The 16,938-nt window shown below is 37.7% G+C and overlaps 1 protein-coding gene across 1 annotated transcript in view; it reads left to right on the forward strand.

Moving 5' to 3' along the window:
• Positions 1 to 16,938, forward strand: part of sgk1 (serum/glucocorticoid regulated kinase 1) — an 85,300-nt gene that overhangs the window by 41,220 nt on the left and 27,142 nt on the right. The window contains exon 4 of the mRNA XM_061929769.2: positions 11,781 to 11,844. Coding sequence (XP_061785753.2) covers positions 11,781 to 11,844 — 64 coding nt within the window. The remainder of the gene's footprint in view (positions 1 to 11,780; positions 11,845 to 16,938) is intronic.

The raw sequence follows: 16,938 nt of genomic DNA on the forward strand, positions 1-16,938 counted from the left end.
ACAAGTTTTAGAAGCTGAGTGATACACAGATCCAGCTCTCGTGAAACACTAAGCATCATGTAGCAGTATTGCTAAGTGGTAAACAACAAATACAAACTACGAACATAATAAAACAATCACTTACCGTACAATGTCTGCTCTCACTGGGATGCACTCAGCACTAGACTTGTGTTCCTTGTTTAGATGATGGATTCAGCATAATGTCCCTGAGGTAAATAATGCTGGGAGCAAAAATTTCGAATTTGACCAACTTCTCGCGTTATTGACACAACCCTCTACTACACAAGTGTGATAAATGATTTATAATTTAGCACACATCTTTACCAACCAAGCGATGCAGCAGCTCACTAGTGCAGGATGGAAGCTGCAGTAGTTTGTTACTTCTCTGTGATCAAGGCTCCGACTTACTAAAAATAGTTTCTCAGTTAGCTCTTACGATAACAATGCCGCTAATACTTGGTTGATATGCAGGTCACTGCATGTAAATGGATTATTGTTGGTGGTTTTTAGAAGTTTTTTTAGAGGGCTTTATGGTTGAATTGGACGAATTCCATCAGCTACATTGTTAGCCACCTCATGCTAGTGTTTATTTACGATTTAAAATGCACGAAAAACAGAGACATGAGTTTTTGTCATATAAAACCCAAAACCAGTGAAGTTAGAAGAATACAATGATTTGCAAATCCTTTTCAACTTATATTCAATTGAATAGACTGCAAAGACAAGATACTTAATGTTTGAGCTGGAAAACTTTATTTTTTGCAAATATTAGCTAATTTGGAATTTGATGCCTGCAACATGTTTCAAAAAATCTGGCACAAGTGGCAAAAAGACTGAGAAAGTTGAGGAATGCTCATCAAACACTTATTTGGAACATCCCACAGGTGAACAGGCTAATTGGGAACAGGTGGGTGCCATGATTGGGTATAAAAGCAGCTTCCATGAAATGCTCAGTCATTCACAAACAAGGATGGGGCGAGGGTCCCCACTTTGTGAACAAATGCGTGAGCAAATTGTCGAACAGTTTAAGAACAACATTTCTCAACTAGCTATTGCAAGGAATTTAGGGATTTCACCATCTACGGTCTGTAATATCATCAAAAGGTTCAGAGAATCTGGAGAAATCACTGCACGTAAGCGATGATATTACGGACCTTGGATCCCTCAGGCGGTGCTGAATCAAAAAGTGGCATCAGTGTGTAAAGGATATCACCACATGGGCTCAGGAACACTTCAGAAAACCACTGTCAGTAACTACAGTTTGTCGCTACGTCTGTAAGTGCAAGTTAAAACTCTACTATGCAAAGCGAAAGCCATTTATCAACAACACCCAGACACTCTGGAGGCTTCGCTGAGCCCGAGCTCATCTAAGATGGATTGATGCAGAGAGGAAAAGTGTTCTGTGGTCTGACGAGTCCACATTTCAAATTGTTTTTGGAAACTGTGGACGTAGTGTCCTCCGTAACAAATAGGAAAAGAACCATCCGTATTGTTACAGGTGCAAAGTTCAAAAGCCAGCATCTGTGAGGTGTATTAGTGCCCAAGGCATGGGTAACTTACACATCTGTGAAGGCACCATTAATGCTGAAAGTTACATACAGGTTTTGGAGCAACATATTTTGCCATCCAAGCAAAGTTATCATGGACGCCCCTGCTTATTTCAGCAAGACAATGCCAAGCCACGTGTTACAACAGCATGGCTTCATAGTATAAGAGTGCGGGTACTAGACTGGCCTGCCTGTAGTCCAGACCTGTCTCCCATTGAAAATGTATGGTGCATTATGAAGCGTAAAATACCACAACGGAGACCCCGGACTGTTGAACAACTTAAACTGTATATCAAGCAAAAATGGGAAATAATTCATTTAATTCATTTTCATTTAATTTTTTTATTTATCTCCTTCATTGATGTGCATCTTTGATCGATAGACACTTATACCTCAATTATTCAATTATACATTTACACACCAATGCCTGAGAAGGAGCAGGATGAAGAAAAATCGTATATTTTCCTGCCCCCTTCAACATAATACATAGTCTTACTTAATGATATCATATAAACCAACAATTACATCCAAATATAATGGAAACAAACAAAAAAACACACACACACAAAAAAAACCACAACAAGTGCAAAACTTCCTGAAGTACAAACCAGACAAAAAAATAAAAATTAAAAAATAATATACGCCTCACGGGATGATACAAAACAAATACAAAACCAGGCAAAAAAATAAGTAAAATAAATATAAAGCAAAATGTAAACACTAATGGATGTCCATATGATCTTATTGTTCTGTCTTTATATATTTTTTCCAATTGGAATATATTTTTACAGTCTTTTATCTCGATGTAAAGAGAATTCAATAGTTTAACCCCCACCACTGATATGCACATTTGTTTTAAAGTTGTCCTTGTTTACTGATGTTGGAAATTACCTTTTCTTCTATGCTCTGTATTCTCAGAAGTGATGACAAACATTTTTTGTAAATTTGCTGGTAATGTTTTACTTTTAGCCTTAAACATGACACATAATGTCTGTAACTTTACTAGCTCCTGTAATTTCAATAAACCCGAATTAATAAATAATATGTTAGTGTGTTCTAAGTAATCTACTTTATGAATAATCCTTATAGCTCTTTTCTGTAGTTGATACAATGCCTTTATGTTACTCTTATATGTGTTCCCCCACACTTCCACACAGTAGCTGATATATGGCAATATAAGTGCACAATACAATATACGCATTGCCTTATAATCTAACACATATTTTACCTTATTTAATACAAAAATACTCTTAGACATCTTTTTCCGTACATGTGCAATATGAGATTTCCATGTCAGACCGTCATCCAGTATCACTCCTAAAAATCTAAGTTCAGAATGCCTCAATTACATCTGTTGACAGTTTGATCGTTTCCTCCCTTTTCCTCTTACAAAAAATCATGAACTTTGTTTTTTTTACATTTAATGATAATTTATTGACATCAAACCATCTCTTAAGTTTAATCATTTCCTGTTCAATAATGTTTGATAACGCTTTTAAGTCATGTCCCGATCTATAAAAGTTGGTGTTGTCCGCAAATAATACAAATTTCAATAACTTTGATACCTCACATATATTATTAATTTATAAAATAAACAATTTTGGTCCCAAAACCGAACCTTGTGTAATTCCACATTCAATTCTCATTTGTTCAGATGCATTACCCACAAAATCCACAAAGTCTAAAACTACTCCTCTCACACCAAATGAATACAACTTGGACAATAATATAGAATGCAGTGACGTGCAGTCACTAGAGACAGGTGAGGCAGGGCCTCACCTGCCATCATGGAAAGAAAAAAAATGTAAAAAGAAAACAAATTAATTAAATTGTTATATGTATTCAGTGATTATACTATAAAGTTATTTTCCATTTAACTTCACCAGTTTTAGATTATTTTATTCAAAATCGCTGAATTTTCACATTTGCCGTTCAAATACTGAGAAGAGACGGTGCGGTGATCAACAGCCAGTTGAGGCACGTCACTCAGTTGTGCCTCAACATGGATTGCGGACTCGGCTAACTGCTGGCCTGCTGTGCAGTGAGACCATATTGCTATATGAACTATATTATACATTTCCACAGTTTAGTTAGCTGAGGTATATAATGTACAGTGTATTTTGTCAACAACTGTATGTGTGTAACGTATTTCTTGTGCTGAGCAATCATAAGACTGCTGCGAAGACGCACTGTGTGAGGCTCGCAGTAATCCCGCTTCCTGGTGCCGGTTAATGCACCCCCGCGCAGAGTGCACCCCCCGACGGGAGCGCCACACCAACCAAAGCCCACACCCAAACCCTCCACGTGCAAGACCGAATCCACTCAAAAAAAGTCACTTAACAAGAAGCCAAAAAGTGCAAAAACAACAATGCTTGCGCCGGAGGAGCCGTGAACGACTGCAGGGACACAACATTTGGTACACCTGCAGACTACAGCACGGATTTCATATTTCATTCATTCACAACTCCTCCAACACGAACACCACTGTTCCCGCACTTATAAGTAAAGGTAAGACCATAATAAAGTTTTTTTAATTAAATATGCTTTTTTGTGTGCTACAGTTTGTATGTGTAAAGTTAAAGTTAAGTTAAAGTACCAATGATTGTCACACACACTAGGTGTGGTGAAATTCGTCCTCTGCATTTGACCCATCCCCTTGTTCACCCCCTGGGAGGTGAGGGGAGCAGTGGGCAGCAGTGGGCAGCAGTGGGCAGCAGCGGCGCCGCGCCCGGGAATAATTTTTGGTGATTTAACCCCCAATTCCAACCCTTGATGCTGAGTGCCAAGCAGGGAAGAATGCTGGTATGAGCTTTTAAACATAACCCGTTAACTGCTGCCAATCAAATGGTGAATAAGATACTCTTTAGGGTTCATATGTTTGTAAATCTGACTGTGATGAAGTCAGTGCCTCACCAGCCATCAACCTCACCGCACGTCACTGATAGAATGATCTATAGTGTCAAATGCTTTTTTAAGATCGATAAACACCCCTATAGTGTATTTCTTATTATCAGTTGCTGTTGCTATATCCTCCATTATATTATTATTCCACCTGAAAAGCTTCAAAAATTGGTCTCCTCGGTTCCCAAACGTTTACTGAGTGTTGTTAAAAGGAAAGGCCATGTAACACAGTGGTATAAATGCCCCGTGCAAACTTTTTTGCAATGTGTTGCTGCCATTAAATTCTAAGTTAATGATTATTTGAAAAAAAAAAAAAAGTGTTTCTCAGTTCGAACAATAAATATCTTGTCTTTGCAGTCTATTCAATTGAATATAAGTTGAAAAGGATTTGCAAATTATTGTATTCTGTTTTTATTTGCGATTTACACAACGTGCCAACTTCACAAGTTTTGGGTTTGTGCATAGGGATTGTCAATGACAGGCAAAATTACACAAAAAGTGCAGCTCCCCTTTAAGGCTATTTGTATTACATGTATGCTCGCATGTCATCCAAATAGAGATGCGCGGTTTGCGGACACAACCGCGGAGTCCGCGGATTATCCGCGGATCGGGCGGATGAAATTTAAAAAAATAAGATTTTATCCGCTCGCGGGTCGGGTCGGGCGGATTAATTAGATATTTTTTTTTTTTTTTTTTTTTTTTTTTTTTTTTGCGGGTGGCAGTTAAACCAATTGGGAAATATATATACACAGTTAAATGTTGTTACCCACATACGAAAAACGAGCAGGCACCTGCAGCATATGCCACAACAGAAGAAAAAAAAAAAAGAGATGGACACTTTTACGGAGCGGAGGGACGCCTCGCCGGGGTCCGGGACCGAGGCTCCTTCCCCCGAGAGGGCCCCACCGGGAGCCGTAGCTGAGGCGATCCGCGAGAAGGGCCCGACGCACGTCCAGGGTCACTACCGCGCCCACCGCACCGACACCCCGCCTCGTCCGCTTTCGCCGCGGCCGGCGTCACGCGCAGCCCGCCACCCCCGTGGCCGGGGGCTCGTAACATGGGTCACTCCGCGCGCTCCGCCCGCGTAGCTTACCTGCTTGCTCGCAAAATGATTATTAGCATTCAGACAGGTTAAAATGTTGCTAAAACCATCACTTTTCTATCAGTCACAGTGACTTTTCAAAACAAAAATATTACAGCAAAAATCATATGGGTTGATTGACATGTTTATTCTGTAAGCTAACTTCAATAGTTTGAAATTATTTTGACAGTTAATGGCAGTTATCCTGTCAACCTTTCACAAGACTTCAATTTGTTAATTGAAAGTATAAATAGTATAAACACTTTTAACAGTATGTCGTGCTGTGAAATACAGCCGACAGGATGGCGCACCAAACACGAAGCAAGGCCATGCTGCAGGAGAACAAAGGACTTCTTTCATTTAAGGTTTGTGATAAACCATCAAACTCATTCGTTAAAAGGACTCTATAGTAATATAAAGCGAATTTTTCTGGACATTATCATGCAAGAAAAGTTTATTTTTGGGATCGCGATCACCGCGTAATGATTTTTAAAGGTTGCATTACATTATTAACTGTCCCATGTGATCAGCCAGTGCGATTGGAAGTCCATGCTCAATTATTGCCTCCGTAAATAAAACTTCGGCATTTATCACATCCAAAGAATCTGTTTGGGCGACGAAAAACGTTGAAAGTTTTCCACTTGTATCGCTAGCAACGGCATTAGACTTGTGTTTTTTTGTCCCAACGTGGTCTTTTACATCGCTAATTCCTCCGTGTCCGATCGAAAAATCTTGTCTGCACAAGGTGCAATTCGCGTAGTTTTCACCCTTTTTTTAAATTTTTTATTAATATTAGATATATAACGACGGGCGGATCGCAGGCGGATGCAGTTCTGATCAAACGTTACATCGGGTGGATGGCGGATGGTTGACGACTTTCTGCCGCGGTTGCGGATGAAATAAATTGCCTATCCGCGCATCTCTACATCCAAAGCATTTTGACCACAACCCTTAGGGGGCGCCACAAGTGTCTTCAAAATGGATGTTACAAAAACACGGCCTGAGAACTTGTCAACAACTTGTTCAAACAACACGTCTCAGCTTGTCTCCCTTTGAGAATAGTGAGTGTTGAGATAAGAAAGAGCCGAAAAAGGTCTGCTCAGACGGACTAGATTGGAGCCGGCTGTCTCTTTTGAGAAGATCCTGAGTGACGGCGACGTCTTGAAACTAATATGTGTCGTGACTGAGCATTGGGAAATTCCTGAGCCGCTATAACTGCGAGGGCTGAGTCAATGTGGGGCAGACTTACGTATCTTCTGTCTGCCACTCCTGACATAATGGTCACATGCTCGCCACACTGTTATGTGAACATTCAAAATGAAAGTACAAGGAAACACAGATGTGAGAGATTAATAGACACGACGGGCAAATAAAACGTACACCGATGTCGCCGGGCAGATTACTTTTGATTCTGCATGGCCTCACCGATACGGCATCCCTCACGTAGCACAGCGTCAAGGGGCCCCTCTCACCACTTTCTGGGAAGTGATTTAACGCAGGGTCGCCCTGGCAACGCAGCTTCATTAAAGCACATCAGGTGGGAATCGGGCCTGAAAGTGGGGCAGGAACCAGTCTGGGTCAAAATGCTGCAGCTTATTCTTGCAGAATGCTGATTCAGGAGGGCTGGTACACACACACAACTTGTGGAGGAACAAGTCGTGTTTGTCTTTAATGTCGCTCTGGTGGGACTGGCCTGCATTTAGTCAAGGCGAGGCTGTGTTTTCATAATCGCGGTTGGCTGTTTATGTTTGACCTTTACGCACAGAAAAACAATGCCCTAGTTTTGGTGCAAAACATATGTGTTTTGCCATTTTTTTTCCAAAAAATTGTAATTGTATAAATCAGGGGTGTCAAACTCATTTTAGATCAGAAGCCAAATAGAGAAAAATCTACTCCCAAGTGGGCCGGACTGGTAAAATCACGGCACGATAACTTAAAAATAAAGACAACTCCAGACTGTGTTGTTTGTTTAAAAATAGAACAAGCACATTCTGAAATTGTACAAATCATAATGTTGTTGGGTTTTTTTACACTTACATGTTGCGGTTAATAGTATTCTATATTTATTTGTCGTTATTCATACTTTCTGAATAAATGATGTGATAATGTTCATCAGTCAACTCATTGGTGTTAATTTTCAATCTATCAAGATAAAAAAAGTATATCAAAATCAAATTACAGTATGTTATTTATGTAGTTTGATCATTTTCCTCGACTAATGTACTAACATCATGTGGTTTAGTTTGTACATATGTAGCATCATCTACAAAGATACAAAGAATTACTATTTCGACATCCAGTGGACACATTTAGAACAGCAGTTTCTTTCATTCAAAAATTTCCGGTACATTTTTATACTTAGCAAACCCATCCTGCGGGCCGGATAAAACCTGTTCGCAGGCCTGATCCAGCCCTCGGGCCGTACGTTTGACACCCCTGGTCCAAACCAAAGACAAATACTGCAGAAGACACTCAGAAGGATACAATATAAACAACGTAGCAGACATGTTTACTTCTCCTTTAGTTGTTTAGCTGTTGTGAACCACTTTGTAATGTGCACTAGCGACACCTAGAGGACTGGAGTGTAATTATATTATATTATCGCTGTCAACTTGTTGATTCATCACTATTAAAAGTGTGTATTTTTCCTCAATCCTTAAGTAGTTTTTGTTCGGTTTGTAAGCTAGTTTGTATCATTACGCAAAAAATACTTGTTAGATTTCTACGGGAATTTCTCAAATTTAACTCCCGTTGAAAAGTAATTGAATAGTATATAATTGATTAGCCTTTTGTCAGCTTTTGTGTATTGCTGGACATTCAGGAGTGCAGTTGTCTGTGGATTTGTGTCAATATTTGCCTGTACTTATTTGACTGATTCATGTTTTTTTTTTTCAAGTTTATTATTTGTATTTTATTTTAAATATAATTTTTGTGAGTTACTTGTTTGGGGGAGAAAACATTTTATTTCTGGACTGGATATGTCAGAAATCCAATCAACAAATGTAAACAAACAAAAAAAAAAATGTTTGTCTAAATTTGAATGGTGAATGCAGGATTTTTTTGTTATTGTTTGACAATGAAAACAATATGCAGAATATTTGGTAGTTGTCAAGCATTTTGTAATACACATTACTGTCACCTCCAGGACTGGAGATAGACATTATCAACTTCAATGAAGGATTGTACACATTTTCAGACTATGCGTTGTTAGTTTGTTCTTCTGTTAGTTTGTTGGTAAGTTAGTCAGCAGGATCAAGCAAAAACTGCAGGACTGAAGTTAGTTAGCTTAAACTTTGACAACCACAATAATTCAATAACATCCGCTCAGCAGCTTTTCACCACCTAAAAAACATTGACAAAATCAAAGGGATAGTGTCTGAGGCAGATTTAGAAAGACTAGTCCATGCCTTTGTCTCCAGTAGGTTAGACTACGGTAATAGCTTTCTCCCTGGGTTCTCTAAACCAGTGTTTTTCAACCACTGTGCCGCGGCACACTAGCGTACTGTGAGGTATTGTCTGGTGTGCCGTAGGAGATTATGTACAAACCCCGTTTCCATATGAGTTGGGAAATTGTGTTAGATGTAAATATAAACGGAATACAATGATTTGCAAATAATTTTCAACCCATATTCAGTTGAATATGCTACAAAGACAACATATTTGATGTTCAAACTGATAAACATTTTTTTTTGGCAAATGATCATTAACTTTAGAATTTGATGCCAGCAACACGTGACAAAGAAGTTGGGAAAGGTGGCAATAAATACTGATAAAGTTGAGGAATGCTCATCAAACACTTATTTGGAACATCCCACAGGTGTGCAGGCTAATTGGGAACAGGTGGGTGCCATGATTGGGTATAAAAACAGCTTCCCAAAAAATGCTCACTCTTTCACAAGAAAGGAAGGGCCGAGGAACACCCCTTTGTCCACAACTGCATGAGCAAATAGTCAAACAGTTTAAGAACAACGTTTATCAAAGTGCAATTGCAAGAAATTTAGGGATTTCAACATCTACGGTCCATAATATCATCAAAATGTTCAGAGAATCTGGAGAAATCACTCCACGTAAGCGGCATGGCTTGAAACCAACATTGAATGACCGTGACCTTCGATCCCTCAGACGGCACTGTATCAAAAACCGACATCAATCTCTAAAGGATATCACCACATGGGGTCAGGAACACTTCAGAAAACCACTGTCACTAAATACAGTTTGTCGCTACATCTGTAAGTGCAAGTTAAAGCTCTACTATGCAAAGCGAAAGCCATTTATCAACAACATCCAGAAACGCCGCCGGCTTCTCTGGGCCCGAGATCATCTAAGATGCATGTAACATGCAAAGTGGAAAAGTGTTCTGTGGTCTGACAAGTCCACATTTCAAATTGTTTTTGGAAATATTCGACATCGTGTCATCCGGACCAAAGGGGAAGCGAACCATCCAAACTGTTATCGACGCAAAGTTGAAAAGCCAGCATCTGTGATGGTATGGGGGTGTATTAGTGCCCAAGGCATGGGTAACTTACACATCTGTGAAGGCACCATTAATGCTGAAAGGTACATACAGGTTTTGGAACAACATATGCTGCCATCTAAGCGCCGTCTTTTTCATGGACGTCCCTGCTTATTTCAGCAAGACAATGCCAAGCCACATTCAGCACATGTTACAACAGCGTGGCTTCGTAAAAAAAGAGTGCGGGTACTTTCCTGGCTCGCCTGCAGTCCAGACCTGTCTCCCATCGAAAATGTGTGCCGCATTATGAAGCGTAAAATACAACAGCGGAGACCCCGGACTGTTGAACGACTGAAGCTCTACATAAAACAAGAATGGGAAAGAATTCCACTTTCAAAGCTTCAACAATTAGTTTCCTCAGTTCCTAATCGTTTATTGAGTGTTGTTAAAAGAAAAGGTGATGTAACACAGTGGTGAACATGCCCTTTACCAACTACTTTGGCACGTGTTGCAGCCATGAAATTCTAAGTTAATTATTATTTGCAAAAAAAAAAAAAAAAGTTTATGAGTTTGAACATCAAATATCTTGTCTTTGTAGTGCATTCAATTGAATATGGGTTGAAAAGGATTTGCAAATCATTGTATTCCGTTTATATTTACATCTAACACAATTTCCCAACTCATAAGGAAACAGGGTTTGTAATTTCACCTAATTGGGTTAAAAATATTTTATGCAAACCAGTAATTATAATCCGCAAATGTGCCGTTGTTGAGTGTCTGTACTGCTCGGCATATCAGTAGGTGGCAGCAGGTAGCGAATTGCTTTGTAGATGTCGGGAACATGTTTTGTCGTGATCACAATATGCGGGATGCAGCGTGCAAGTAAAAAGGTATCTAATACTTAAACCAAAAAAAACCAAAAGACAAGTGCCGCTAAGAAAAGGCATTGAAGCTTAGGGATGGCTATGCAAAACGAAGCTAAAACTGAACTGGCTGCAACGTAAAGAAAAACAGAATGCTGGACGACAGCAAAGACTTACAACGTGTGGAGCAGACAATCAACAACAAAATAGGAAACAGAAAACATGAAATCACCAAAAAACTCCAGATAAGTCACGACAGGTCATGACAGCACACCTACTTTTAGACAAGAGCTATAGTGGTGCATGGTTGGTTATGGTTTGAATTCATATACAATTGCGAGTACAACTTTTTACTGTCAATATCGGCTGCTTAGTTTCAATTTTTAATGTTTTCTGCTAGTGGTGGGCCTCTGCATTTTTTCAATGAAAAAAATGTGCCTTGGCTCAAAAAAATTGAAAAACACTGCTCTAAACGAGCTGCTGCTCCTCGAGTCATGACTAGAACCAGGAAACACAACCATATTCCAATGAACTTTATAGAAGTCTGGTTTATCGCCAAACTTGTTGGTGCATATTTGCATAAAGATGTGCCTCTAGGTTCTATTATGGTTCACCTTTAGATGTTACAGTCCACTTGCAATGGGGCTAAGTGGGGCAGTGACCCACCAGCAGTTGGTCCTTGGCAGAGGTCCGGTGTCTGCCGTGGGCTTTTATTTCTCTTTGCTTTTCCTGGGCTGTTGTTGAGCACAATGTCTGCTCTGTCTCCACAACATCCCATAATCCCTCCACTCAAACTGGATTGGCAGGGTTGGACTCATTAGCAGAATGTGTTAGCTGCTGTGAGTATCACTTATTGCATCACCAGGCAAACAATTTAGAGTGCATCATCACAATGTTGTTTTCATTGACTAACGCTGAGGTTCTCCTCCCTTCAGGCCATGGACCTTTACTACCACAATGAGTCAGACCCGGACAGCTACTGTTGCCCTGGCGACAACGGTAAGTCTCAAATAAGACTCTTATTGTTTTCTTTTTTCACCCGTCATGCAGTTCTGTAGACATGTCTCGTCTCTTTACTGTCTGCTTCCAATGTTTGTGTGTCATCTGAGTGCGTTTGCTCGTCCTGTCTGGGTAGATCATTTTTACCAAAAAAATTCCCGTTCTAAACCACTGATGTTGGTATCAATGCCGTGATGCTACAGTATCATGCATCAATATTCTTCCTAACAATTTTGACTTTTTAATATGATGTAAATCTGCCCCTGTATATGTTTACTATACAGTGATGACTGTGAAAATATCTTTATTTTCAGGGGCCTCACTTTTCCAATGATTGTTTTTAAACAAAATGTTCCCGGGTTTTCGTATGTCACTTTAGTTATCGTACGACCTAGCGGTGTCAAAGTCATTTTAGCTCAGGGGCCACATGGAGGAAAATCTGTGCACAAGCGGGCCGGAGTATTAAAATCATGGCATCAAAACTAAAAAATAAAGACAACTTCAGATTGCTTTCTTTGTCTTACTTTGGCCAAAAATAGAACAAACACATTCTGAAAATATTACAATAAAAATATAGAAAAAAATACCGGCAGTGGTAAAGTTTAGATCCATGAAGTAAAGAAGAAAGTGTATGAATGTTTGTACCTGAATAAATTTACATATGCATAAAAATGTGTTTTATTTTGTATTTTTTTGTTTTTATGAATTAAGTAGTGTTTATGAAAACCTTTTTCCAAAACACAATATAGAATGTGAGATATAACAGGATAATGCATACATTTATCATTTGTTTTCAAACTGGTTACAAAAAAGTGGGACCCCAAAAATTGAGTGTATTGGTTTACACTATTGGTGTATTGGTGCGTGCAAAACAGCAGCAGGAGGCTGTGGCCTGCGGGCCGGTTCAAATACTAATCAAATATCATCCCGGGGGCCGTAGATAATTCATTTGCAGGCCGGAGCTGGCCCGCGGGCCTTGAGTTTGACACATAGGCGTAACAAACTTGTCTGTTTTCCCGCATATCTGTCCACAAAATAGAGTGCCCAAAAATAATTGGTTACTCAGTCTCTGCTTTTTATTATGGTCTGCAAAATAATCCAACATAGGGCAAAAAAAGATGCAAGTGACCAGCACTTGATAAAGAAGGTAAGAAATACTCTTGAATTCAAGAAAGAGCACATAACACATACACATACAAAGGTTAATATTTCTTACCTCAATATCTGTTTGGAGCAAAGAATAATTAAGGTTTGCAAAAATGACTTCCGGTTTTAATTCCAGAAGCTCAGACATAAACCGAAGTACTGTATCACCATGTGTTTTGTTTTCATAAAACACAAAAGTGACACGTTAGATTTTTATCTGATTATATTTTTATAGTTCAATTATTTTAAAACGTTTTTTTGTTTTTTTCAAAAAGTAAATGGTTTACATTTTTTTTTAATTCTATGCTAACATAAGACATACGTTTTCCCCTGTAGTGGAAAAAATATATATTTTTCAAAATACAGTTTCAATGTTTAATAATTAATGTTTTATTCATTTTCTTAACTAGGAATACACATAAATACGATTGACAACAATTTTGATTTAACAAAAAAAATACAAGTTTATATGTTTAGACTTTCAGTGTTTGACAAACTGGATGTAACGTCTTGCGCTTACTTAGGCTATTTTTATGTTCCTTTTTGGAGTATTCAGTAATAATTAGGGATGTCCGATAATGGCTTTTTGCCGATTTCCGATATTGTCCAAATCTTTAATTACAGATACCGATATCAACCGATACCGATATCAACCGATATATACAGTCGTGGAATTAACACATTATTATGCCTAATTTGGACAACCAGGTATGGTGAAGATAAGGTACTTTAAAAATTTTTTTTATAAAATTAAATAAGATAAATAAATTAAAAACATTTTCTTAAATAAAAAAGAAAGTAAAACAATATAAAAACAGTTACATAGAAACTAGTAATTAATTAAAATTTGTAAAATTAACTGTTAAAGGTTAGTAGACCAGTAGCACGCACAATCATGTGTGCTTACGGACTGTATCTCTTGCAGACTGTATTGATCTATATTGATATATAATGTAGGAACCAGAATATTAATAACAGAAAGAAGCAACCCTTTTGTGTGAATGAGTGTGAATGGGGGAGGGAGGTTTTTTGGGTTGGTGCACTAATTGTAAGTGTATCTTGTGTTTTTTTATGTTGATTTAATAAAAAAAATTAATTTTTTTTTTTTTTTAAACGATACCGATAAAAAAAAAAAAAGTGATACCGATAATTTCCGATATTACATTTTAACGCATTTATCTGCCGATAATATTGGCAGGCCGATATTATTGGACATCTCTAGCATAGTTGCCAACCCTCCCGGATTTCCGGGAGACTCCCGAAATTCAGCGCCTCTCCCGAAAACCTCCCGGGACAAATTTTCTCCCGAAAATCTCCCGAAATTCAGGTTTCCCACAATATAAACAGCGCACCTGCCCAATCACGTTATAACTGTAGAATGATGGAGGGCGAGTTCTTGGTTTCTTATGTGGGTTTATTGTTAGGCAGTTTCATTAACGTCCTCCCAGCGCGGCAACAACACACAACAACAGCAGTCACGTTTTTGTCTACCGTAAAGCAGTTCCTCTGCCGTAAACAGCAATGTTGTGACACTCTTAAACAGGACAATACTGCCATCTAGTGCATTTGATGAAAGCACTTTTGTGCGTGCTACACAGCAATGCATCATCAGAGAGGGTGTTCAGCATGGTTAAAAAAAATAGTGACAGAGAATAGAACAAGGATGGACAATTCAACCCTTAACTCAACAATGAGTAGATGAGTGTTATGTGTGTGTGTGTGTGTGTGTGTGTGTGTGTGTGTGTGTGTGTGTGTGTGTGTGTGTGTGTGTGTGTGTGTGTGTGTGTGTGTGTGTGTGTGTGTGTGTGTGTGTGTGTGTGTATGTGTATGTGTAAATAAATGAACACTGAAATTCAAGTATTTATTTTATTTATATATATATATATATATATATATACACAGTATATATATATATATATATATATATATATATATATATATATGCATATATATATTTATATATATATATATATATATATATATATATATACTGTATATACTGTATAAAAAATATACTGTATATATATATATACTGTATATATATATATATATATTTATAGCTAGAATTCACTAAAAGTCAAGTATTTCTTATATATATATATATATATATATATATATATATATATATATATATATATATATATATATATATATATATATATATATATATATGTATGTATGTATATATATATATTATTGAAATACTTGACTTGGTGAATTCTAGCTGTAAATATACTCCTCCCCTCTTAACCACGCCCCCAACCACGCCCCCGCCCCCACCCCCCACCTCCCGAAATCGGAGGTCTCAAGGTTGGCAAGTATGATCTCTAGTAATAATAATTACTTAATGTAACAACTTGGCGGAGGTCTGCAATAAATAGTTGGGAAGCACTGCATTAATGGTCCAAACATTTTTAATAGTGTTTGTGTGTTGCTGTTTGACACACAACAGCACACAAGACCATCTTTTAAACCCGTCTTTGTTTCTTCATTCAGAAACTCAACCAGTCTCTGCTTATTTATATTTCAGCATAGTTTTCTTTCATTCCAACACACACAAGAACCATTCATTCCCACTCTTGCAACACACGTATTTGTCATTGGAGTGTGCTGTGGAAAGTTTTAACATAGCATGACGACAAAAACCCAACCCTGGTACAGCGCAGTTAGCAGCTTTAGCATCAAGTAGCTACTTGCAATGAATATTACACACTTGTGCAAGTAATATTAAGTGTAGGAAAGCAGATTTACTACAAATTGGATGTCATGTGACCACAATAACCCCTTAGAAATGTACACTCTCAGAAAAAAGTACAAAGGTACTGATCTGAAACATATTTGTCCCTTTTTGGACACTTTATTTTATCTTGAGGTCCGATAATGAGCCCTTCTGGGGTGCATTGGTGTACATTCTATCAAAGTTATACTGTTACTTGTATTCCTGACAGCGCAGCAGGTTACAGTTATGTGACAAAGAAAATACAGTTTGTTATCAATCATAAAGTTGTGGGAAATATGTGTTTTTAAAGTCGAACTGGGTTCATCGAGTCAAAAAGTATTCAGTAACTTTATATGTATTATGCTTTTTGGCTTAAACAAAAAGTGTTAAAAGCAGTTGGCGCGTCCCAATACTTTTGTCCAGCTTGTCGTCACATATCATCAAGGTTAAATCATGATTTTTTTTATTTTTAAACACTTCATTTTGATCTACAAAACATGTAATGCTGATTCGTAGGTAAAATTTTGCATTCAAAAATGTTTGTATAGATTTTGTTTTGTTCAAGCCACTTTTTTGATCCCTTGGAAAACAAGCCGTTTTGAGAGGCAGAGTTGTTAGATGCAAATAAGCAGAGGTGGGTAGAGTAGCCAGAAATTGTACTCAAGTAAGAGTACTGTTACTTTAGAGATTTATTACTCAAGTAAAAGTAAGGAGTAGTCACCCAAATATTTACTTGAGTAAAAGTAAAAAGTATGTTGTGAAAAAACTACTCAAGTACTGAGTAACTGATGAGTAACATACACACACATATCATATATATATATATATATATATATATATATATATATATATATGTATATACATATATACATATACATATACATATATATACACACACATATATATATACAGTATATAATTTATATTTATTTATTTTGCCGTTTTTGTTTACATGTTAAAGGTGTTTTAATGAATATACATGCATGTTTAACACATATAGATTCCTTTCTTTCATGAAGACAAGAATATAAGTTGGTGTATTACCTGATTCTGATGACTTGCATTGATTGTAATCAGACCGTAGTGCTGATAGCGTCCACGTTTTCAAATGGAGGAGAAAAAAAGTTCCTCCTTTCTGTCTAATACCACATGAAAGTGGTTGGTTTTTGGCACCTTATTTGTCCAGCTTCCATATTCGTTTTTATACACTTTACAAGAAATACATTGGC

The sequence above is a fragment of the Nerophis lumbriciformis genome, linkage group LG34, assembly GCF_033978685.3.
Source record: "Nerophis lumbriciformis linkage group LG34, RoL_Nlum_v2.1, whole genome shotgun sequence".
NCBI classification, from domain to species: Eukaryota; Metazoa; Chordata; class Actinopteri; order Syngnathiformes; family Syngnathidae; genus Nerophis; species Nerophis lumbriciformis.